The 22,378-nt window shown below is 37.5% G+C and overlaps 1 protein-coding gene across 1 annotated transcript in view; it reads left to right on the forward strand.

The window, feature by feature from the left end:
• The window catches only part of CYP20A1 (cytochrome P450 family 20 subfamily A member 1), a 63,564-nt gene that overhangs the window by 33,720 nt on the left and 7,466 nt on the right, over nt 1-22,378 (forward strand). The window contains exons 8-11 of the mRNA XM_077747617.1: nt 860-914; nt 4,087-4,207; nt 10,350-10,461; nt 11,855-11,919. Of these exons, the coding sequence (XP_077603743.1) occupies nt 860-914; nt 4,087-4,207; nt 10,350-10,461; nt 11,855-11,919 (353 nt within the window). The remainder of the gene's footprint in view (nt 1-859; nt 915-4,086; nt 4,208-10,349; nt 10,462-11,854; nt 11,920-22,378) is intronic.

Raw genomic sequence — 22,378 nt, forward strand, 5'->3', positions numbered from 1 at the left:
ATTGGGTAAGCAAATACTGAATCACAATTCTCACATCATAAAGAGTGGAGGACTTGTAAAAGGTTTTATTTTTTTTAAGTTCATTTTAGAGAGAGCGCGAGTGTACAAGTAGGGGAGGGGCAAAGAGAGGGAGGGAGACACAGAAGCCAAATCAGGCTCCAGGCCCTGAGCTGTCAGCAGAGAGCTGGACACGGGGCTCAACTTAGGGACATGGCGTTCAGTTCACAGACTGTGAGGTCATGACCTGAGCTCAAGTCAGACGCACAACTGAGTCACACAGTGCCCCATGGACTCGTGTAAGTTTTTATCAGCCAAGCTGCTCTGCCTAATGACTGGATATGGCAGCTTGGCTTCTTCCCAGGGTGCCTCTGTTACCTCCAGCATACAGCTGTGTGGTATTGTCAGGCAAAGGGCAAAGAGTCCACACTTGTTCATTATAGGAATCTTCTGCCCATTATATGCATGCAAATTTCATAGATAGAATGGTTTGCCAGGTATGTGTAGGTGCAGAAATTGAATAAGGCTCCAAGCATAATGGCAGCATCTTCTCCGCTGTTCTTGAGGCTTTGCTCCTGCACCTGGCCAAGCCAGAAAGATAGGATTGAGCCAGTAATATTTGCAAAAAGCATATCATGAGCCAGTGATATTACCGATAAATGTTTATTGCATCAAAAAGGCAATGCAGTATTTAGGTTGGTTTTTCCATTAGGGTTTTTTTTCTAAGTGAAAACATTTTAAAGAAATAGTAGACTTTTTTCTTTTCCTTGACCCTAATTCTGTACTGGACATTATTTTAGTAGGCTCTAATACAGGCAACCTTAAGCATTTTACACTTTCTAAACTTAGTTTTCTCTCCTAGATCCTTGAAGACAGTATGATATTTTCTCTGGCCAGTTGCATAATAACTGCAAAATGTAAGTAGCAACTGATTTCTTTTTGAGATATATTATAAAATATACAGGGATAAAACAAAGGAAACTGTTTGCAAGACCTCTTTATAATTTCCCTTCTCTTTTCTTTTTTATTCTTGTTTGAAAGGCTTGATTCATACAGCTGCCTTTTTTTTTTTTTAACCCCAGGTGCTCTATGCCACCTCTGAACATTGCCATAAATTTCTTCACACAGTTTATGGATTGTGAATTCTAGTCAGTGCCTTTAAAATGAACTGTTACTAACACCTTTCCAGCCAGAGTAGTGAGCTTTGCAATTTCCTGCTGCAGCTTTTCTCTTTGACTCCAATCCAGTTTGCTGTTATTAAGGTCTACCAACAGAGGATAGAGGCCACAGAAATCACAATTTAAAAGAATTCCACTCTTCGTAGAATTGAGGGTGATTTTAATTTAAAATTCTTTTCTTTAAAAATTTTTAAATGTTTTATTTATTTCTGAGAGAGAGAGAGAGAGAGAGAGAGACAGTGTGAGCAGGGGAGGGTCAGAGAGAGAGGAAGGCACAGAATCTGAACAGGCTCCAGGCTCTGAGCTGACAGCACAGAACCCAACATGGAGCTCGAACCCAAGAACCATGAGATCATGACCTGAGCTGAAGTCGGACGTTTAACTGACTGAGCCACCCAGGCACCCCAATTTTTATTTAAAATTCTAAAGTGTGTGATATGTTTCTGTTTCCTTACTGTATTTGGGTTTAGTAGAGTACCATTAGTTCATACGGTATTTATAAATATTTGTGTGTGTTTCTAAAAATATACTAATATAAAATGTTAAAGTATTAAAATATCAATTTGAAATAAATAGAAAAAATTTGTTCATTTTGAAGGATTTCATTTACAACTTTTTTAAAAAACAGAAATTCAAAATGTAAAGTTCCCATACAATTTTCTTATAAAATTTTTGACATTTAGAGAGATGTCTAGGTAATATAGAATAAATGGAATTTAGGTCAAATGTGTCAAAAATAATGTATTGAACTTTTTTAAAAAGTACTTGTTTTAAATATTTACTACATTAGGGGCACCTGGGTGGCTTAGTTGGTTAAGCATCTGACCTCAATTCTTGATCTCACAGTTCCTGAATTCCAGCCTGAGCCCCACATCCTGAGGCCCACATGGGGCTCTCTACCCTCAGCATGGAGCCTGCTCCCCCTCCCCGCCGTCTCTTCCCTTCTTTCTGCCCTTCCCCTGTTCACCCGTTCTCTCTTTCTACTCACACTATTTCTCTCAAATATGAAAATAAACATTTAAAAATGTACTACATTAAAATATATCTTTGCTAAAGATGTTCAAAAAAATCTAAATTGGTTGTGCTCTGGATACAGAGCAGAAAAAGTGACCATTTCCAAAGTCAAGCTAATGTTTTAATCATATTGCAGTTTTTAGAGGAAATTTCAGCCTATCACTCACTGTTTCTTTGCACATGGGTTGATTATTTTTTAAGGTACCTCTAAAGGTTTTGAGAATCAAGATAGGCAGGAAACTTTAAAGTCCTTCCTCTATTACTAATTAGCCTTGAGCAAGATACTTGCCTCAGGATTTTTTCCTTTTCTAAAATAAAAGGTTAGCTCTAGATGATATCCCAGGTATCTCTCAAATATACAGTTGTGTCTTTGGTTCAATATCGTAATTAAAAAACATTCAGTGTCTTAAAATCTTATTTTTAAGTTGTGCTTAGTCATACTTTTTGATGGAGTTCTACAAAAGAACCAATGTTTGAGATTATTAAGCTTATACAATTATATTAAGTTTAAGTGATAACATACTAATACAGGGTATTATGAATGCCTACTGTGTGCTAACCTTGTACTAAATCTTCCAGTGTTGCTTATTACTATATATTGTAAAATTACGTACATATTGTACCCTGTATGTACAAGTTTTCATATCACTTTTGAAATAGAAACTCTGTAGTTCACTCAAAAGCTCTACTAAAGAAGTTTTTGTAGGAAAAAGCTAAGGACAGGCAGTTACTCATGTGCCCTTTACAAACTCTGGATGTGAATAAATTTTTTAAAAAGTGAGTACCAGGCAGCTATTAATTTTAGTGGTTAGTACAGAAAGTGAATTTTGTCCTTTCCAGGAATAGGAATTGTGAATAATATGTGAATTAGGCAAACATTTTTTAAAAAGTAACTTTGAAACAAATTTAAGATAGCCCTTAGATCAAGAAAGAGATAATTAATAAATAGAAGTAGAAACTACTTAATGTATTTTTGAAAGTACTTGACATAGAAAAAGTAGTATAGACAGAGTCATCTCAAGCATAATCTAGGGCAAAATGTATTATATATCTAAATGGTTCCATTCTTCGAATAGTTATAATGCCAGTGGATTTCTAAAGGAAATATAATTACTCTTATTACCTCTATTTTATGTTCTCTCATGTGATTTTCTTACCTTTCCATTTCCTCGGTGAATATAATCTATAAGCCATTTTAAGCAAAAATAAGCCCATAAGTTTAATAATCTTCCAGTCTTGGTGTTCATCAAAATAATTGTGTTATTTGTTAGAAGTACACATGCATGGACTCCACCCTAAATCTTATGTTGAATCAGAATCTGCGAATGTGGGATTGTGCTATCAACCAATTCCTGGGTGGTTTTTGAGAGCCACTGTCCTAAGCAATAACTGGTACTAAGTTTTGAGCCAGTTATTCTACCATTACAAGTAAAAATTTAGAATATTGATTTATAAGTAAATCTCCTGCTACTTTGATTTGTATGAATCATTTAATTAGGACTCCTGAGTAAACTGATAAATCATTATTTTTATTACACAAGGTTGGATGAACCAGAAAATCTATTAAATTTGTCAACATTTAACACTCCTCCAGATGTGAAGTTTATTTATTATCGTTACTATTTTTACTTCGGTAAAATGCATTTTTGGTCTCAGTTACTTGCCAGTTTTTAAGAAAGAAATTTTCCAGATTGTACTATCTCTTTAGGAATGTTCTATAAATATTCATGTTCTGTTCAATGAAGTACAAATTCTGTGAACAATCTTGTTTTATTTTTTTGGTAGCATTTATGTATCTTCCCTATCAGAAAAAAGGAAAATACAGGAAAAAAATAGTAATAGTACCCAAACTATGAATTAGCTATTTTCATTGTTATTAATATAAATTTTTACTTAGTGTGCACCTGGGCAATCTGTTTTTTAACCACCTCTGAAGAGGTTCAGAAAAAACTTTATGAAGAGATAGACCAAGTTTTTGGAAAGGAACCTATTACTCCAGAGAAAATTGAGCGGCTCAGGTAAGAATACAGTAAAAAGAAGAGGAGATGATTAAAAGGTAAATTTGAATTGATTTAACTATCTCTTTTTTAAATTTTTTTAATGTTTGTTTATTTTTGAGAGAGAGAAGCAGAGTGTGAGCTGGGAAGGGGCACAGAGAGAGGGAGACAGAATAATCTGAAGCAGGCTCTAGGCTCCGAGCTGTCAGCACAGAGCAACGCAGGGCTTGAACTCAAAAACTGTGAGATCATGACCTGAGCTTAAGTTGGACACTTAACCAACTAAGCCACGTAGGCACCCCTCAATTGGTTTAACCAGCTTATTTAAAGCTAATGATAATATCTAGGAAAGGTATATATATATATTTTTTAATATTTTTCAGTTATTTCTAGGAGAGAGAGAGAGACAGCATGAGCAGGCGAGGGTCAGAGAGAGAGGGAGATACAGACTCTGAAATAGGCTCCAGGCTCTGAGCTGGCAGTCAGCACAGAGCCTGACACGGGGCTCGAACCCACGAACCACGAGATCATGACCTAAGCGAAAGTCGGACGCTTAACCGACTAAGCCACCCAGGCGCCCCGTAGGAAAGGTATATATTTTTATAGGACTTAAGATTTTTACATACAGATTTTGTTATGTAATTTAATTTGCTCTTTAAAATTGTAAGGTAGGCATGCATGGGTGGCCCAGTTGGTTGAGCATCCAAATCTTGATTTTAGTTCAGTGCTCAGTGTGGAGCCCACTTGTGATTCTCTCTCTTTCTCTCTCTCTCCCTCTGCTTCTCTCCCCCACTCACACTCTCTCTCTTAAAAAAAACCAAACAAAAAAAAACATAAGGTAGTTCTGGGAAACCTTAACATTAAACTATATAAAGTAGTATCAGCAATGTTTAAGTAAGTGGAACATTCATACCTAATTGATGGGAATGCAAAATGGTATAGTCTTGTTGGAAAACAGTGTGGCAGTTAAACATATACTTAACCATACAACCCAAAAATTCTCCAAGGCATTTACTCAAGAGAAGTGAAAAAATATGTCCACATAGAGAACTTTATGCCAGTGTTCATAGCAATATTATTCATGATAGCAAAAAACTAGAAGCAGTCCAGATGTTGATCAACTGGTGAATAGATAAATGAATTGTGTTATGTCTATACCTTGAAGTATTACCAAGTAGTAAAAAGTAGTATGATATTGGGGCTCCTGGGTGGCTTAGTCGGTTGAGCATCCGACTTTCGCTTAGGTCATGATCTCGCGGTTCGTGGGTTCGAGCCCCGCGTCGGGCTCTGTGCTGACTGCCAGCTCAGAGCCTGGAGCCTGTTTCAGAGTCTGTGACTCCCTCTCTCTCTGACCTTCCCCTGCTCACGCTGTCTCTCTCTCTCTCCTAGAAATAAATAAAAAATATATATATATAAAAAAAAAAGTATGATATTAATATGTATATAACAATGTGGATAAATGTGATTCTATTATGCGAAAGAAGTCAAGCACATACAATATGCATACAATATGATCTCATTAGGGTGAAATTCTAGAAAAGGCAAAAAACTACAGTCTTAGAAAATAGATCAGTGGTTGTCTGGGACCAGGAATAGGGCGAGGATCAACTAGGAGGGAGAAAGAAAAGTTTTTAGGGTGAGGAAACTGTTCTGTATTTTGCTTGTGTTTGGTTATGGTTAGACAATTATACACAATGACTAAAATTCATTAAATTGTATAGGTAAGATAGATGAATTTTTATATGTAGATAATACCTTAATTAGGGGCGCCTGGGTGGCTCATTTGGTTAAGCATCTGACTTCGGCTCAGGTCAGATCTCATGGTTCATGGGTTCGAGCCCTGCATCGGGCTCTGTGCTGACAGCTCAGAGCCTGGAGCCTGTTTCAGATTCTGTGTCTCCCTCTCTCTCTGCCCCTCCCCCACTCATGCTCTGTCTCTCTCTCTCTCAAATATAAATAAACTATTAAAAAATACCTTAGGGAGGCGCCTGGGTGGCTTAGTCGGTTAAGCGTCCGACTTTCGCTCAGGTCATGATCTCGCGGTTCGTGGGTTCGAGCCCCGCGTCGGGCTCTGTGCTGACTGCCAGCTCGGAGCCTGGAGCCTGTTTCAGTCTGTGACTCCCTCTCTCTCTGACCCTCCCCTGCTCACGCTCTCTCTCTCTCCTAGAAATAAATAAAACGTTAAAAAAAAATTATAAAAAAAAAAAATACCTTAGGGGCCCCCAGGTGGCTTAGTCGGTTAAGCGTCCGACTTTCGCTCAGGTCATGATCTCGCGGTTCGTGGGTTCGAGCCCCGCGTCGGGCTCTGTGCTGACTGCCAGCTCGGAGCCTGGAGCCTGTTTCAGTCTGTGACTCCCTCTCTCTCTGACCCTCCCCTGCTCACGCTGTGTCTCTCTCCTAGAAATAAATAAAAGCTTTAAAAAAAAATAAAATAAAATAATTAAAAAAACCTTAATTAAAAATATTTTTTTAAATAGCAGCTGTGACTGCTTAGGTTGTTGAAGTCTAAGTCTGGATAGCAGGAAACCAACCCTACCTTGGAGCCTCTTTCAACTATAGAAAAGAAGATAGGGAGGCTTATTTTACAAATTTTTCAAAATGTTGGAAGTTTTATTTATTACATTAAATACAACCCTTTAATCTTATTTTTTTCATTTTTTTAATGTTTATTTTTGAGAGAGTGAGAGAGAGAATGTGGGTGGAGAAGGGGCAGAGAGAGAGAACCAGAATCTGAAGCAGGCTCCAGGCTCTGAGGCCCATGTGGTGCTCAAACTCATGAACCATGAGATCATGACCTGAGCTGAAATCAGACACTTAACTGACTGAGCCACCTAGACACCCATAACCCTTTCATCTTTAAAGTAATATGTAATTAGGGGCGCCTGGGTGGCTTAGTCGGTTAAGCGTCCAGCTTTCGCTTAGGTCATGATCTCGCCGTTCGTGGGTTCGAGCCCCACGTCGGGCTCTGTGCTGACTGCCAGCTCAGAGCCTGGAGCCTATTNTATTTTTCCAGATTTTTCTATGCATATATACATATATATTTAAAATAAAAAAATTCAAAATATTTTAAAATGTAAAAATATAATTCTTCTGTGAATTCCATTTTTTCTCTAAATATTTAGTGGACAGTATTTTTATATCTATGACTCCTCCACACCCAATCAGTTATTAGGTTTGTTGCTTGTAATTTCCAAACAACTTTTATTTGGAAGTTTAATTTTAGTTCTTTTCATTGTCCCCACTCTATTCGACCACCATCAACTTGCCTGGGATATTCAACAGCCTTGGATCTTGCTTCCCTCCAATCCATTTTCCAAATTGCTACTGGGGTCTGTGACTACACACTGTAAATACTTTGGGTGCTTTTAACATACAGATAACCTAAGGACCAATTTCCATACCAACAATCTCCAGACATCAGAAGTTTTCAAAACCTACTCAGATGATTCTAATGTGTTCTAATTCTAATGTTTGAGAATCACTGTGCTAGTGATTTTTTTATATCTGGGGAGTCTGTATCTGGGCAGATGACTCTCTAATTTAAAATCCTTCAGGGACATCTGGTTGCCCTTAAGATAACATTTAAACTCACCAGTTTAGCTTATGATGCATTCTAATAGCTGGGTCTTGTATTCCTCTTCCATCTTTTCTCTTATTATTTGTGCCTTTTCATATCTAGGATTTAACTATATTGAAATTCTTTAGTTTCTGCAAAGCTGCAGTAGCCTTTCTTATCTTCTGGCTTTTGCAGACTACTCCTTTATCTAGATTCTCTCTTCCTTTGTCTTCTAGCTAACTCCAGTTTGTTGGGTTATTTATTTATTTTTTTCCTGCGGGTCTCAGCCTAAAATGCTTATTTCTCCACAAAGTCCTTTCTTTAGTTAGGTGCTCCTGCCAGGTGTTATCCAAAACCCTGAACTTCCTTTATCATAACCATTACTTTGCTTTTTAAATTGTCATCCTTGATGTCCCTAGCTTTCCCTGCCAGTTAGACTTTGAATCTCTTTATGAGTATCTGTCTTGTTCCCTGTTGTAGCTCACTGTCTAACATGGTGCTTCTAATGTTGTAGGTACCTAATAAATACTTGTTCAAAGAGGGAAGGAAGGATTTAGTTCTTTCGTTTTTGTTGTTTTTAGATATTATAAACAGTCAACTTTCCTACACTTGCATTTTTGTTAATATTCTACTAATAAAGTTTCTATTGTTTCTAGTAATAAAGTCCTAGAAATGAGATTATTATTGAAGGATATATACAGTAGCTTAGTATTTATAATTAGGGGCTGTGAACTAAGACAGTCCTAGGTTTGAATCTTGTTGATACCACTTCCCTGCCATGTTGATCTTAAATAATTGCCTCATTTCTAAAAATCTGTGAAATTAAAATAATAGTAGCATCCATGAAGCTTAAATAAGGATTAAGCGAGATAGTGCATAGAAAGTATTTAATAGAACTGGCTTATAGGAGGATTTCAATACATTTTAGCTTTTATTCTAATTGTGTTGTACACTTAATTTTTTAAAAATATTTTTAATGTTTTATTTATTTCTCAGAAAGAGACAGCATGAGCAGGAGAGGGTCAAAGAGAGAGGGAGATACAGAATCTCAAATAGGCTCCAGGCTCTTAGCTAGCTGTGAGCACAGAGCCGGACACGGGGCTCGAACCCACGAACTGTGAGATCATGACCTGAGCCGAAGTCGGACGCTTAACCGACTGAGCCACCCAGGCACCCCCACACTTAATATTTTTTTACATTGCCAAGTTACCCTTCATAAAGGTTGTACCAATTTATACTTCCAACAACTGGATATAAATGTCTTTTCCCCATTAAAAAATTTTATTTATTTTTGAGAGAGAGAGAGCATGTACCCAAGTGATGGAGGGGCAGAGAGAAAGAGGTTCTTAAGCCGGCTTTACACTGATAGTAGTGAGCCCGATGTGGGACTTGAATTCATGAACCATGAAATCATGACCTGAGCCAGAGTCAACCCACTGAGCCACACAGGACCCTTTTTTTCCCCATTTTTTATTAGTATTGTCTAATATCGTTCTATTTCATCTTTGCTAATCTGTCAAGTAAAAAAAATTACTATAATTGGTGATTTTTCCACTGTTAAGGAGGCTGAGCATCACTTCATATATTTCCAAAACATTTATATTTTGTATGTGAATTCCTTTTTTATAGTTGTCCATATTTTTGTTAGGGTGTTTGATGATTTTAATTATCTATTTTTTAAATATTTATTTATTTATTTAATTTTAGGTGGAGAGAGCAAGAGCGAGAGTGAGCGCAGGAGTGGGAGTGGGGCAGAGGGAGTGGGAGAAGGAGAGAAAGAATCTCAAGCATGCTCCATGCCCAGTGCAGAGCCCCACTCAGGGCTCGATCTCATGACCATGACATCATGACCCCAGCTGAAATCAAGAATTGGACACTTGGGGCGCCTGAGTGGTTCAGTCAGTTAAGCGTCCAGCTTCAGCTCAGGTCACGATCTCGTGGTTCATGGGTTCAAGCCTTGCATCAGGTTCTGTTCTGGCAGCTCAAATCCTGGAGCCTGTTTCAGATTCTGTGTCTCCCTCCCTCTCTGCCCCTCTCCCGCTCATGATCTGTCTCTCTCTATCTCAAGAATAAATAAATTATTTAAAAAAATTTTTAAAAAAAGTTGGACACTTGAGTGATGCCCCAATAATTGTGGATTTTTAAAGAGCTATTACACATTTTGAAAATATTTTTCCCAGTTGTTTTCCAGTAGTGCTTACAATTGTAAATAAGTTTAAAATATTTCCATATTCGGATTATTTGTATTTTTCTTTGTGGTTTCTGTCTTTGGGTCAATATTTTTATGATATTTGAGTAGGAAAGTTCTTTGTTAAATTTATTAATCCTTCATTTTAAAAATAAAAGACTTTTGTACTCAAATATAAAAATATTGTTTTGAGTTTTCTTCTGGTACTTTTAAGGTGGTTTTCATTTGTTTAAATTTATACCTACCTGGATTTTATATACCTCTAATACATAACTTATTTTCAAACAAATTAGAATTACGATGTGACTACTTCAAATCAGGAAGATTATTAAAGTTGTTGAATGATATTTTTAAATGTATGTACATCTCAAACTGCCTCTCCCAGAGTAAAGATCTGTAAAAATGTTTTTTTTAAACAGATATTGTCGGCAAGTACTTTGTGAAACTGTTCGGACTGCCAAACTGACCCCTGTTTCTGCCCGGCTTCAAGATATTGAAGGAAAGGTTGACAAATTTATTATTCCTAGAGAGGTAAGAAACATTTGGTATACTTACTTTACTGACTTACTTACTTGGTCTTTATAACTCTTTTAGTGTGTATTTTTAAATCCTATAGTTTAAAATGTCCAATAAATGATACCTATTATTAAATCAAAGACACTGGGTGCCTGGGTGGCTCAGTTGGTTAAGGTCTGACTTCGGTTCAGCTCATGATCTCATGGTTCAAGGGTTCAAGCCTGCGTTGTGCTCTGTACTGACAGTGTTGACCCTGCTTGGGATTCTTTCTTTCTTTCTTTCCTACTTTGGGCCCCTTCTCCACGTGTGCTTGTTCTTTCTCTCTTTAATTTAAAAAAATTAAAATAAAGACACAATTATTTTAAATGATAATAATATATGCTGTTTTAAAGTCTAAACAGTAGAAAGGCTTCCTTCCTCATGTGTACTACTGCTAATACTTTAGTATGTATTTTTGTATATCTTTTTCTATGTATGTATATTATTCTGTATGTGTAATATACATATATGTGTGTGTTTTAAAAATTGAATTTATATGTGAAAGGTTGTTTTTCACATATCCTTCGTTAATTTGCTTCTTTAATTAAGTGTATCATGGCTATTAGTACAACTGATACTTAATACAGATCCAATTCATTATTTTTAATGGATGTATAGTATTCCATTGTATGAGTGTGTTATAGTTTATTTAAGCAGTCCCCATCGGTGGAAATTTAGATTGACATCATTTTTTTGTTGTTGTTACAAATTGTATACTTGTATAGGTATTGAGTAGAGTCTTAGAAATAGAGTTTTGGGGTCAAAGTGCTTATGTATATTAAATTTAAGTTGCCCTCTAAAAAACAATTTATATTTTTAGCAACAGCGTATGAATCTTTACCACTTCAGGATTTAGGAACTTTTTACACATTTCTTATATGAAACACTATCTCATTATTTTAATTTGCTTTTCCCTGATCATTGGAGAGATTGAGCAGCTTTTCATACATATTTAACAGTTTGTATTTCTTTTTGTGAGTTATGCGCTTGTAACTTACTCTTCTTTCTAGTGAGCTTAAACATCTTTCTGTGTAGTGTACATGGTAACAGTCAATTATATAGGAAATGTGTTTTTCTTATTATTTATCTTTCACTGGTGATTTTGGTCTGTTTTGTTTTAACTGGATGCAGTTTTTAAATTTTCATAGTTAAATCTGTTATTCCTTTATGACTTGCAGATTTTGACATAGTTAGTGAGGCCTTCCCCACTATAAAATCACCAAAATCATGGCCTGTGTTTTCTTCTTTTATTTTCTATTTTTATTCTGTGTTCATTATCAGTATTAAAAGAGCATTTAGGATGAGTTGCTTTCTGGCAGTCACTTCATCTCTGTTAGGCCTTTACTAACTAGAGTAATTTTTTTTGCAGACTCTTGTTCTTTATGCCCTTGGTGTGGTACTTCAGGATCCCAGTAGTTGGCCATCACCACACAAGTACGAAATATTTTTCTTTATCCTTGTGATTATTGATTTTTATGTGTTTGCATGGTTTGCATTCCTTTTCCACGTTTTGAGAAGAAAACTTAATATGTGACAGTGATATAAAAAAGCCATTGCCTTCTTTTTATCTCTTCTGTTCATGAATCCACTATCTGCTTCTCTTTGTTTCTCCTGTTGTCACTTCTTTGTTTTCAATGTTTACTTATTTATTTATTGAGAGAGAAATAGAGCGTGAGTGTGAGCAGGGGGAAGGGCAAAGAGAGAGGAGAGAGAATCTTAGGCAGTCTCCATGTTCAGCATGGAGCCTGACACGGGCCTTGATTCCACAACCCTGGGATTGTGACCGGAACGAATTCAAGAGTTGGACACTTAAGCAGCTGAGCCACCTAGGTGTCCCTAAATGTAATGCTCTTGTGGTCAACGTAGTATGTTTCCTATTGTTTTAGGACTGCATGGTATTATTCTGTTATATGGATATACCAGAATTTTTCAACCTTTTCACCCACCGGAGAACATTTGGGTTGTTTTGGTAATGAAGCTGCTTTGAACATTCATGTAAGGGTTTTTGTGTGAACATAGAGCTTCATTTCCTTGGGATAAATGCCCAAGAGTGCACTTGCTGGGTCATACGGCTCGTGCTTGTTTAGTTTTGCAGGAAACTGTCAGGCTGTTTTTCAGGGATTCTCACCAGCACTGTTTGAGAGATTCAGCTTCTCTGCAGCCTCAGTAACACTGACTATTTTCGCTGTTTTTTATATGAGTTCTAATAGGTATGTGGTGGTAGTTCGTTATGGTTCTTAGTTTTATTTTTGAGTAACTGATGTTAACATATTCTCCCTATAGAAAAATGTCTGGATATTATTTATTTATAAAAAGAAATGCATAGAAATACATTATTACTGTTACCATATTGGCAATATGTCAGAGCAAGAAAACCTGGGTCAAATTCTATGATTTAAATGGATAATAATGTAAATACTACTCTGTAGTAAAGGATGAAATATTATCAACTTTAAAAAAAACAGTCTAATACAAAATTCTAAACTGAAAAGAATGAAGACAAATGTCAAACCCTCAGTATAGACTGGGACCAAGATGGTGACATAGCAGGCTCCTGAATTTCCATCCTCCCATGGACACACTCTGTGTTGCTATGCATGGAGCAATTCCCTCTGAGAGAACTCCAGAAACTAGCTGAGTTCCTCCTACACAATCAGGCAGATGAGAAAATATCCGCATTAAAACATGTAGGAAAGACTGAGGCACACTCTTGCCTAAACCTACCCCTAGCACAGTGCCATATAATCAGGAGGGAACCCCCAACTGCCAGCTTCTCCCTGAGAATCGGAGGGTTTGGACTGTATTACTACTGCCCCCAGTTGAAGACTCTCACCTGAGATTTGGGTTTCCAAAACATTTAGCTCTGAAAGCCACCAGGGCTTGTGCTTATGAGTCCCACAGGCTTATACCAAAGAAGCAGATTTTTCTCCCCCAAGAAGCATTCTTAATGGTGCAAGATGGGAGCACAAACACTTGCTGTGGCTTTTCCCCTAGGGCACAGCACTGAGAAAGGAGGTTGACTGGAAATTTTAAAAGCTGCTGCCTGAGGCTCCAGCTTTTAGTTAGCACACATCTTCGAGTAATGGCCTAGGGGAGCAAGTGGGTGTGACCTGACCCCAACTCGGATTTACTCCAACAATAGAACCAAGTTAGAAGACTATTTGCACACATTTAGTGCCCTAACTCTTACAGCTGCTATTTGAGGGACATGTCCCAAATTACCTGTGATAGCATGGAGTCTTGTATTCATAATTTTGACAGGACAGTAGCAAACAAAGTAGTTGTTAATAGGCATGCAGGTAGTTACTGTGGCTAGCCCCCAGAGTTCAATCCAAAGGAGGTGGGCAAATGCCCATCTTCCAGTCTTTCTCTGTAGGGGGCTTGACTGCTTCCACATTAACAAAATGCAATTCATAATCAAAATACCAATAGTATTTTACACAGAACTAGAACAAATAATCCTAAAATTTGTATGAAATGACAAAAGACCTTGAGTAGCCAAAGAACATAATTCAACATAATAAAGTCCATATAGGACAAACCTACAGCCAACATCATCCTCAGTGGTGAAGAACAGAGAGCTTTCCCTCTAAGATCAAGAACAAGACAGGGGCACCTGGGTGACTCAGTTGGTTAAGCGTCCAACTTCAGCTCAGGTCATGATCTCACGGCTCTTGAGTTTGAGGCCCGCATCGGGCTCCATGCAGACAGGTCAGAGCCTGGAGCCTGCTTTGAATTTTGTGTCTCCCTCTCTCTCTGCCCCTTTCCTGCTCATGCTATCTCTTTCTCTCAAAAATAAACGAATGTTAAAAAACAACAACAAGACAAAGATGTTCACTCTCACACTTATATTCAACATAGTGCTGGGAGCCCTTGCTGCAGCAGTCAGACAAGAAAAACAAATAAAAGGCATCCAAATTGGTAAGGAAAAAATAAAACTTGCTGTTTGCAGATGACATGATGTTATATATAGAAAACCTAAACACTCCATCAAAAAACTGTTAGAACTAATAAATGAATTCAGTAAGGTTTCAGGATACAAAATCTATAGCATTTCTGTACATTAATAATGAACTACCAGAAAGAGAAATTAAGAAAACAATCCCATTTACGCTTATATAAAAAAAAACAAAAACAAAAAACTAAAACCTAGGAATAAATTTAATCAAGGAGTGAAGGACCTAATACTCTGAAAACTGTAGGACACTAATGAAGGAAATTGAAGATGACATGTATAAATAGAAAGGTATATCATGCTCATGGACTGGAGGAATACTATTAAAATGCCTATACTAACCAAAGCAATCTAATTCAGTACCTATCAAAATACCAGTAATGGGACACCTGACTGGCTTGGTTGGTGGAGTGTGTGACTCTTAGCTCATGGTTGTGAGTTCAATCCCCATGCTGGGTGTGGAGATTACTTTAAAAAAATCTTTAAAAAGCTGGGTGGCTTTCTCAGTTGAGCATCTGACTTCAGCTCAGGTCATGATCTCACAGTCTGTGAATTTGAGCCCCATGCTGGCAGCTCAGAGCCTGGAGCCTGCTTTGGATTCTATGTCTCCCTCTCTCTCTGCTCCTTCCTCACTCACAATTTCTCTCTCTCTCCCTCTCCCACTCTCTCTCCCTCTCCCTCTCCCTCTCCCTCTCTCTCTCACTCAAAAAATAAACAGTAAAAAAAATTTTTTATCTTTAAAAAAAAAACAGTAATGTTTTTCCCAGAACTAGAATAAATCATCCCAAAAGTTGTATGGAATGACAAATAGCAAAATAGCCAAAGTAGTCTTGAAAAAGAAGACAAAGCTGACAAAGCTAGAGGTATCACAATCCCAGATTTGAGGTTACAGTACAAAGTTGTAGTAATCAATACAGTATGGTACTGGCACAAAATTAGGCACATTGATCAATGGAACAAAACTGAGAGACAAATAAATTCATACTTATGTGATCACTTAATCTATAATAAAGGAGGTAAGAATACCCACAGTGGGGAAAGACAGTCCCTTCAATTAATGGTGTTGGGAAAACTGGACAGCTGTATGCAAAAGAATGAAACTGGACCACTTTCTAAATTTTTTTAAAAACATTTATTCATTTTTGGGGCACCTGGGTGGCTCAGTCGGTTAAGCATCTGACTTCAGCTCAGGTCATGATCTCACGTTTCGTGGTTTCGAGCCCCGTGCCAGGCTCTGTGTTGACAGCCAGCTCAGAGCCTGGAGCCTGTTTCAGATTCTTTGTCTCCCTCTCTCTCTGACCCTCCCCTGCTCACACTGTCTGTCTCTGTCTGTCTCTCTGTCTCTCTGTCTCTCTCTCTCTCTAAGAAATAAGTAAAACATTAAAAAAACATTTACTCATTTTTGAGAGAGAGAGACAGAGTGTGAGTGGGGGACGGGCAGAGAGAGAAGGAGATACAACAGAATCTGAAGCAGGCTCCAGGTTCCGAGCTGTCAGCATAGAGCTCAACATGAGGCTTGAACTCATGAACAGCGAGATCATAACCTGACCCGAAGATGGACACTTAACCAACTGAGCCACCTAGGCATCCTGAAACTGGACCACCTCTTTCTTACACCATACACAAAAATAATTGAAAATGGATTAAGGACCTAAATATGAGACCTGAAACTATAGAAGTTCTAGAAGAGAGCACAGGCAATGATTTCTCTGAAATTGGTTGTAGCAGCTCCTCCTAAATACGTCTTCTGAGGCGAGGGAAACAAAAGCAAAAGTAAACTATTGGGACTACATCAAAATAAAAACCTCTGCACAGCAAAGGAAACAACAAACTAAAAGAACACTTACTGAATGGGAGAGTTATTTGCCAATGACATATCTGATAAAGGGTTAGTATCTAAAATACATAAAAAACTTCCACAACTCAACACCCAAAACCCAAATAGTCAAAAAATGGGCAGAAGGGGCACCTGGGTGGCTCAATTGGTTAAGTGTCCAACTCTTGATTTCAGCTCAGGACATGATCTCAACGGTTCGTGAGATTGAGTCCCATGTCAGTCTCCTGTGCTGACACTGTGGAGCCTGCTTGGGATTCTCTCCCTCTCTCAAACATTAAAAAAAAAATAATAAATCTTTTTAAAAGAATAAAAAATGGGCAGAAGAAATGCACAGATATTTCCCCCAAGAAGACATACAGATGGCCAACAGACACATGAAAAGATGCTCAAAATCACTCATCAGGAAATGCAAATCAAAACCCACAATGAGATATCACCTCACACCTGTCAGGATGGCTGAAATCAAAAACTCGAGAAACAGCACCTGTTGGCAAAGATGTGGAGAGAAAAGAACCCTCTTGCACTGTTGTTGGTACTGTAAACTGTGCAGCCACTGTGGAAGAGCACATGGAGGTTCCTCAAAAGATTTAAAAAAGAACTACCGTATGATCCAGTAATTCCACTACTGGGTAGTTACCCAAAGAATATAAACACAGTAATTCAGAGAGATATATGTATCCCTCTGTTTATAGCAGCATTATTTACACTAACCAAGGTATGGAAGCAGCACAAGTGTCCATCAATAGATGAATGGATAAAGAAAATATGGTATACATATACAATGCAATATTACTCAACCATAAAAAACAAAATCTTGCCATTTGTAACAACATGGATGGATCTTGAAAGTATAATGCTAAGTGAAATAAGTCAGTCAGAGAAAGACATACAATATGATTACAGTCATATGTGGAATTTAAGAAACAAAACAAATAAACAAAGGTGACAAAAAAGACATAAACCAAAAACTAGACTCTTTTTTTTAAATATTTATTTACTATTGGGAGAGAGACAGTATGAGCAGGAGAGAAGAGAGAATAGGAGACACAGAATCCAAAACCGGCTCCAGGCTCTGAGCTGTCAGCACAGATCCCGACACGGGGCTCGAACTTAAAAACTGTGAGATCATGACCCAAGGCAAAGCTGGACGCCCAACCGACTGAGCCACCCATTCGCCCCAAAAGTCTAGTTTTGCAGGGGTGCCTGGGTGGCTCAGTCGGTTGGGCATCCAACTTCGCCTTGGGTCATGATCTCATGGTTCTTGGGTTCACGCCCCACGTAGTGCTGTGTGCTGACAGCTCGGAGCCTGGGGCCTGCTTTGGATTCTGTCCTCTTCGCTACTCCTCCCTGTCAAGCTCGTACTCTGTCTCTCTGTCAAAAATAAGTAAACATTTAAAAATTAAAAAAAAAAAAAAACAACAACTAGACTCTTGACTAAAGAGAACAAACAGATTTTTACCAGAGGGAAGTTAAAGGGGATGGGTGAAATATAGAAGGGGATTAAGAGTACACTTATCTTGATGAGCACTACGTAATATATGGAATTGTTGAATCACTGTATTGCACACCTGAAACTAATACAACACTATATGTTAACTATACTGAATTAAAATTTTTTAATTAATATTAAAAAACCAAATTCCTTAATAAATGAAATTAATACTCCTTTAGTTTTCTTAAAGAAAAGATATATGCACTCCTGTGTTTATTGCAGTATTTAAAAAAATTGTTTTAAGTTTATTTATTTTGAGAGAGAAAGCAAGTGAGCAGGGGAGGGGCAGAGAGAGAGGGAGAGAGAGGATCCTCAGCAAGCAGGCTCCACAGTGCCAGCACAAAGCCTGAAGCAGGGCTCAATCCCGTAAACCATCAGATCATGACCTGAGCCAAAACCAAGAGTCAGATGCTTAACCGACTAAGCCGCCCAGGTTCCTCTATTACAGCAATATTTATAATATCCAATATGTAGAAGCAACCCAAATGTCCATTCATAGATGAATAGATAAAGAAGATGTAGTATATACACACACAAATATATATATACTCTGCAGTTAAAGAGGGTGAAATCATGCCATTTGCGAAAACATGAATGAACCTAAAGGGTATTATGCTTAGTAAAATAAGTTAGAGAAAGACAAATACCAAATGATTTTTACTTATAATTGGAACCTAAAAAACCGAACAAACAAATAATTATGGACTCATAAATTCAGAGAACAAACTTGTGGTTGCTGGGGTTGGCAGGGGATAGACAAAAAAGGTAAAGGGGATTAAGAATACAGACTTAGACTTATAAGATAAATAAGTCATGGGGATGGAATCTACAGCATAGGGAATATAAGTCAATTATACTGTAATAACTTCTATGGTGACAGATGGTAACTACACTTATCATGGTGAGCATTTCATAATGTATCTTATTGTCAAATCACTATGTTGTACACCTGCAACTAATAAAATATTACATGTCAGCTATACTTCAGTTAGAAATTTTTATTTTATTATTTTTTTTTTTAATAGTTTATTGTCAAATTAGTTTCCACATAACACTCAGTGCTCATCCCCACAAGTGTCCTCCTCCATGCCCATCCCCCCCTCCCCCCACATCCATCAGTCCTCAGTTTTTGTCAGCATTCAAAAGTCTCTCATGGTTTGCCCAGTTAGAAATTTTTAAAAAGGTTATCTAAATCAGAAAGACATCTCTATTTGCAGATGGCATATTATATATAGTAAACCCAAAAAATCCTGCCAAAAACTGTTAGAATTAATAAATAAACTCAGTAAAGTTGCATGACACAAAATCAGTGTGCAAAAGTAAGTTGCATATCTATACACTAACAGTGAGTTATCAGAAAGAAATATTATATAATCCCATTTACGTCATAAAGTAAAATATTTAGGAATAAATTCAACAAAGGTGAAAGATCTATCCACTGAAAACTATAAAATATTGATGAAAGTAGTTGCAGTAGGAAAGATAATCTATTTTTTTGGATTGCAAGAATTAATACTGTTGAGGGGCGCCTGGGTGGCTTAGTCGGTTAAGCGTCCGACTTTCGCTTAGGTCATGATCTCGCGGTTCGTGGGTTCGAGCCCCACATCGGGCTCTGTGCTGACTGCCAGCTCAGAGCCTGGAGCCTGTTTCAGTCTGTGACTCCCTCTCTTTCTGACCCTCCCCTGCTCACGCTCTCTCTCTCTCTCTCTCCTAGAAATAAAGTAAAACATTAAAAAAAATTAAAAAAAAAAAAGAATTAATACTGTTGAAAGCAAAATAAGGCAGTCAGAGACAGATATATGATTTCACTTATATGTGGAATTTGAGAAACTTAACAGATGACCATATGAGAAGGGAAGCAAAAAAATGCAAATAGAGAGGGAGACTAACCAGAAGAGACTCTTAAATATAGGGAACAAACAGGGTTGATGGGAGTGGGAGGTTGGGAGGGTGGGGAAAATGGGTGATTGGTATAGGAGGGCACTTGTTGGGATGAGCCCTGGGTATTATATGTAAGTGATGAATCATGGGAATCTACTCCTGAAGCCAAGACTACAGTATGTTACCTAACTTGACAATAAAATAATAATAATAATTATGGAAACCCAAATCTACAAAAAGATGAATTAATAATATTGAAATGTTCTTAGTAGTCAAAACAATTTACAGATTCAGGACAGTTCCTTTCAGAATCCTAATTTTGGGGTGCCTGGAAGGCTCAGTCAATGGAGTGTGCAACTCTTGGTCTCAGGTTTGTAAGTTTGAGCCCCTCATTGAGTATAGAGGTTACTTAAAAATAAAATGTTAAAATACTTTTTCAAAATCCTAAGTCATTTTTCATATTTCTAAGAAGAAATAAACAGTTTTTATATCCATGTGGAACCACAAAAGACCTGGAATAGCCAAACCAGTCTTGAGAAAGAATAAATCTGGAGGCATCGTACTTCTTAATTTCAAACTATATTATAAGGCTTTAGTAATTGAAATAGTATGGCACTAGCATAAAAACAGACAGATCAGAGACACATAGACACATAGTCCAGAAATAAACCCATACATATGTGGTCAGTTATTTTTTAACAAAGGAGGCAAGAATATGCAATGGGGGAAAGGATAGTGTTTTCAATAAATGGTTCTCGGAAAACTGGATATTCATATGCAGAAGAATAAAACTAGACCCCTAACATACACCATGCACAAAAACAACTCAAAATGGAATAATTAAGTGTAATAGTTGAAACCCTAAAACTTCTAGAAGAAAACAGAGAATGATTCTTCACATAGATCTTGGCAGTGGTTTTTTGGATTTGACACCAAATGCAAAGGCAACACAAGCCAAAATAATATAGGGCTACATCAGAATAAAAAGCAGCATAGTAAAAGAAACCATCAACAATACGAAAAAGCAACTTATGGAATGGGAGAAGGTATTTACAATCCACACATCCAATATTAGCTTAATATCCAAACTATTTAAGGAAGTCATACGATTCAATAGCAGAAAAAGAGTAATCCAATTTTAAATACGTGCAAAGGACCCAAATAGACATTTTTCCAAAGAAGACATGCAAATGGCTGAGAGGTACATGAGAAGGTGCTTAACATCACTCATCAGAGAAATGCAAATATATACCACAGTGATAGATCATCTCACATCTGTTGGGATGTCAAAAAGACAAGAGATGACATGCTGGCAAGGATGTGGGTGAAAGGGAACTCTTGTGTACTGTTGGTGTGAATGTAGATTGGTACAGACACAGTGGAAAATAGTATGGAGATTCCTCAAGAAATTAAAAATAAAACTACCATATCATCCAGCAGTGCACTTGCTGCATATATAGTCAAAGGAAATGGTGTCATTATCTTGAAGAGATGTCTGTACTCTTATGTATATCACAGTATTGTTTACAAGTATGGAAAATACCTAAGTGTCTTTCAGTGGGTAAATGGATAAAGAAGTGTCTATATAGAGAGATAGACATATATAGTGGAATATTATTGAGCCATAAAAAAGAAGGAAATCCTGCTATTTGTGCAACTAGGATGAACCTGAAGGTCATGATACTAAAGTGAAATGAGCCAGACAGAGAACTACATTGTAGCACTTACATGTGTAATATTGGAGAGGGGGGAGTCAAACAGAGTAGAATGGTCCTTGCCAGGGACTGTGAGTAGTGGTAGGGGAAAGATAGCTGCTGGTAAAAAGGGTACAAACTTTCAGTTATAAGATGAGTAAGGTCTGTGGATCTCATGTATATAATGTGACCATGTTTGATAATACTATATAGTGTAATTGAGATTTGCTAAGAGAGTAGAAATTAAGTGTTCTCCCCACACAGACACAAAATAGTAACTGTAATGTGGGAATGCTCATTAATTTAAGGGTGGGAATTCTTTCAAAATGTGTACATATATCAGATCATATTGTATACTTTAAATATATAACATCTGTTAAATATACTTCAATAAAGCTAAAAAAAAAAACCCTCAGCATTTAGGATTAAACTATTTTTAGTTTGGCTTTCATTTTATAAAGTAATTGGAAAAATCAAGTTTGATTCTTTTTTAAAATCTAAAAACATATAGAAGCACCTGGTTGGCTTAGTCATTTGAGCATCTGACTCTTGATTTCAGCTCAGGTCATGATCCTGGGGTCATGGGACTGAGCCCCATGTTGGGCTCTATGCTGAGTGTGGAGCCTGCTTGACATTCTCTTTCCCTCTGCCCCTTTCCCCTACTCATGTGTTCTCTCTCTCTCTTAATATTAAAAAAAAAAAAAATGGGGTGCCTGAATAGCTCAGTTGGTTGCGTGTTTGACTTCAGCTCAGGTCACGATCTCATACTTCGTGGGTTCAAGCCCACTGTTGGGCTCTGCTTACAGCTCAGAGCCTAGAGCCTGCTTCAGAATCTGAATCTGATTCTGTCTCCCTCTCTCTCTGCCTCTCCCCCTCTTGTGCTCTGTCTGTCTCAAAAATAAATGGGGGGGGGAGGGAAGAAATAGAAAAACAGGTATTTAAAAAATAAAATTAGGGGCGCCTGGGTGGCTTAGTCGGTTAAGCGTCCGACTTTCGCTTAGGTCATGATCTCGCGGTTCGTGGGTTCGAGCCCC

Source organism: Crocuta crocuta, unplaced genomic scaffold (genome assembly GCF_008692635.1).
Source record: "Crocuta crocuta isolate KB4526 unplaced genomic scaffold, BGI_CrCroc_1.0 scaffold159, whole genome shotgun sequence".
NCBI classification, from domain to species: Eukaryota; Metazoa; Chordata; class Mammalia; order Carnivora; family Hyaenidae; genus Crocuta; species Crocuta crocuta.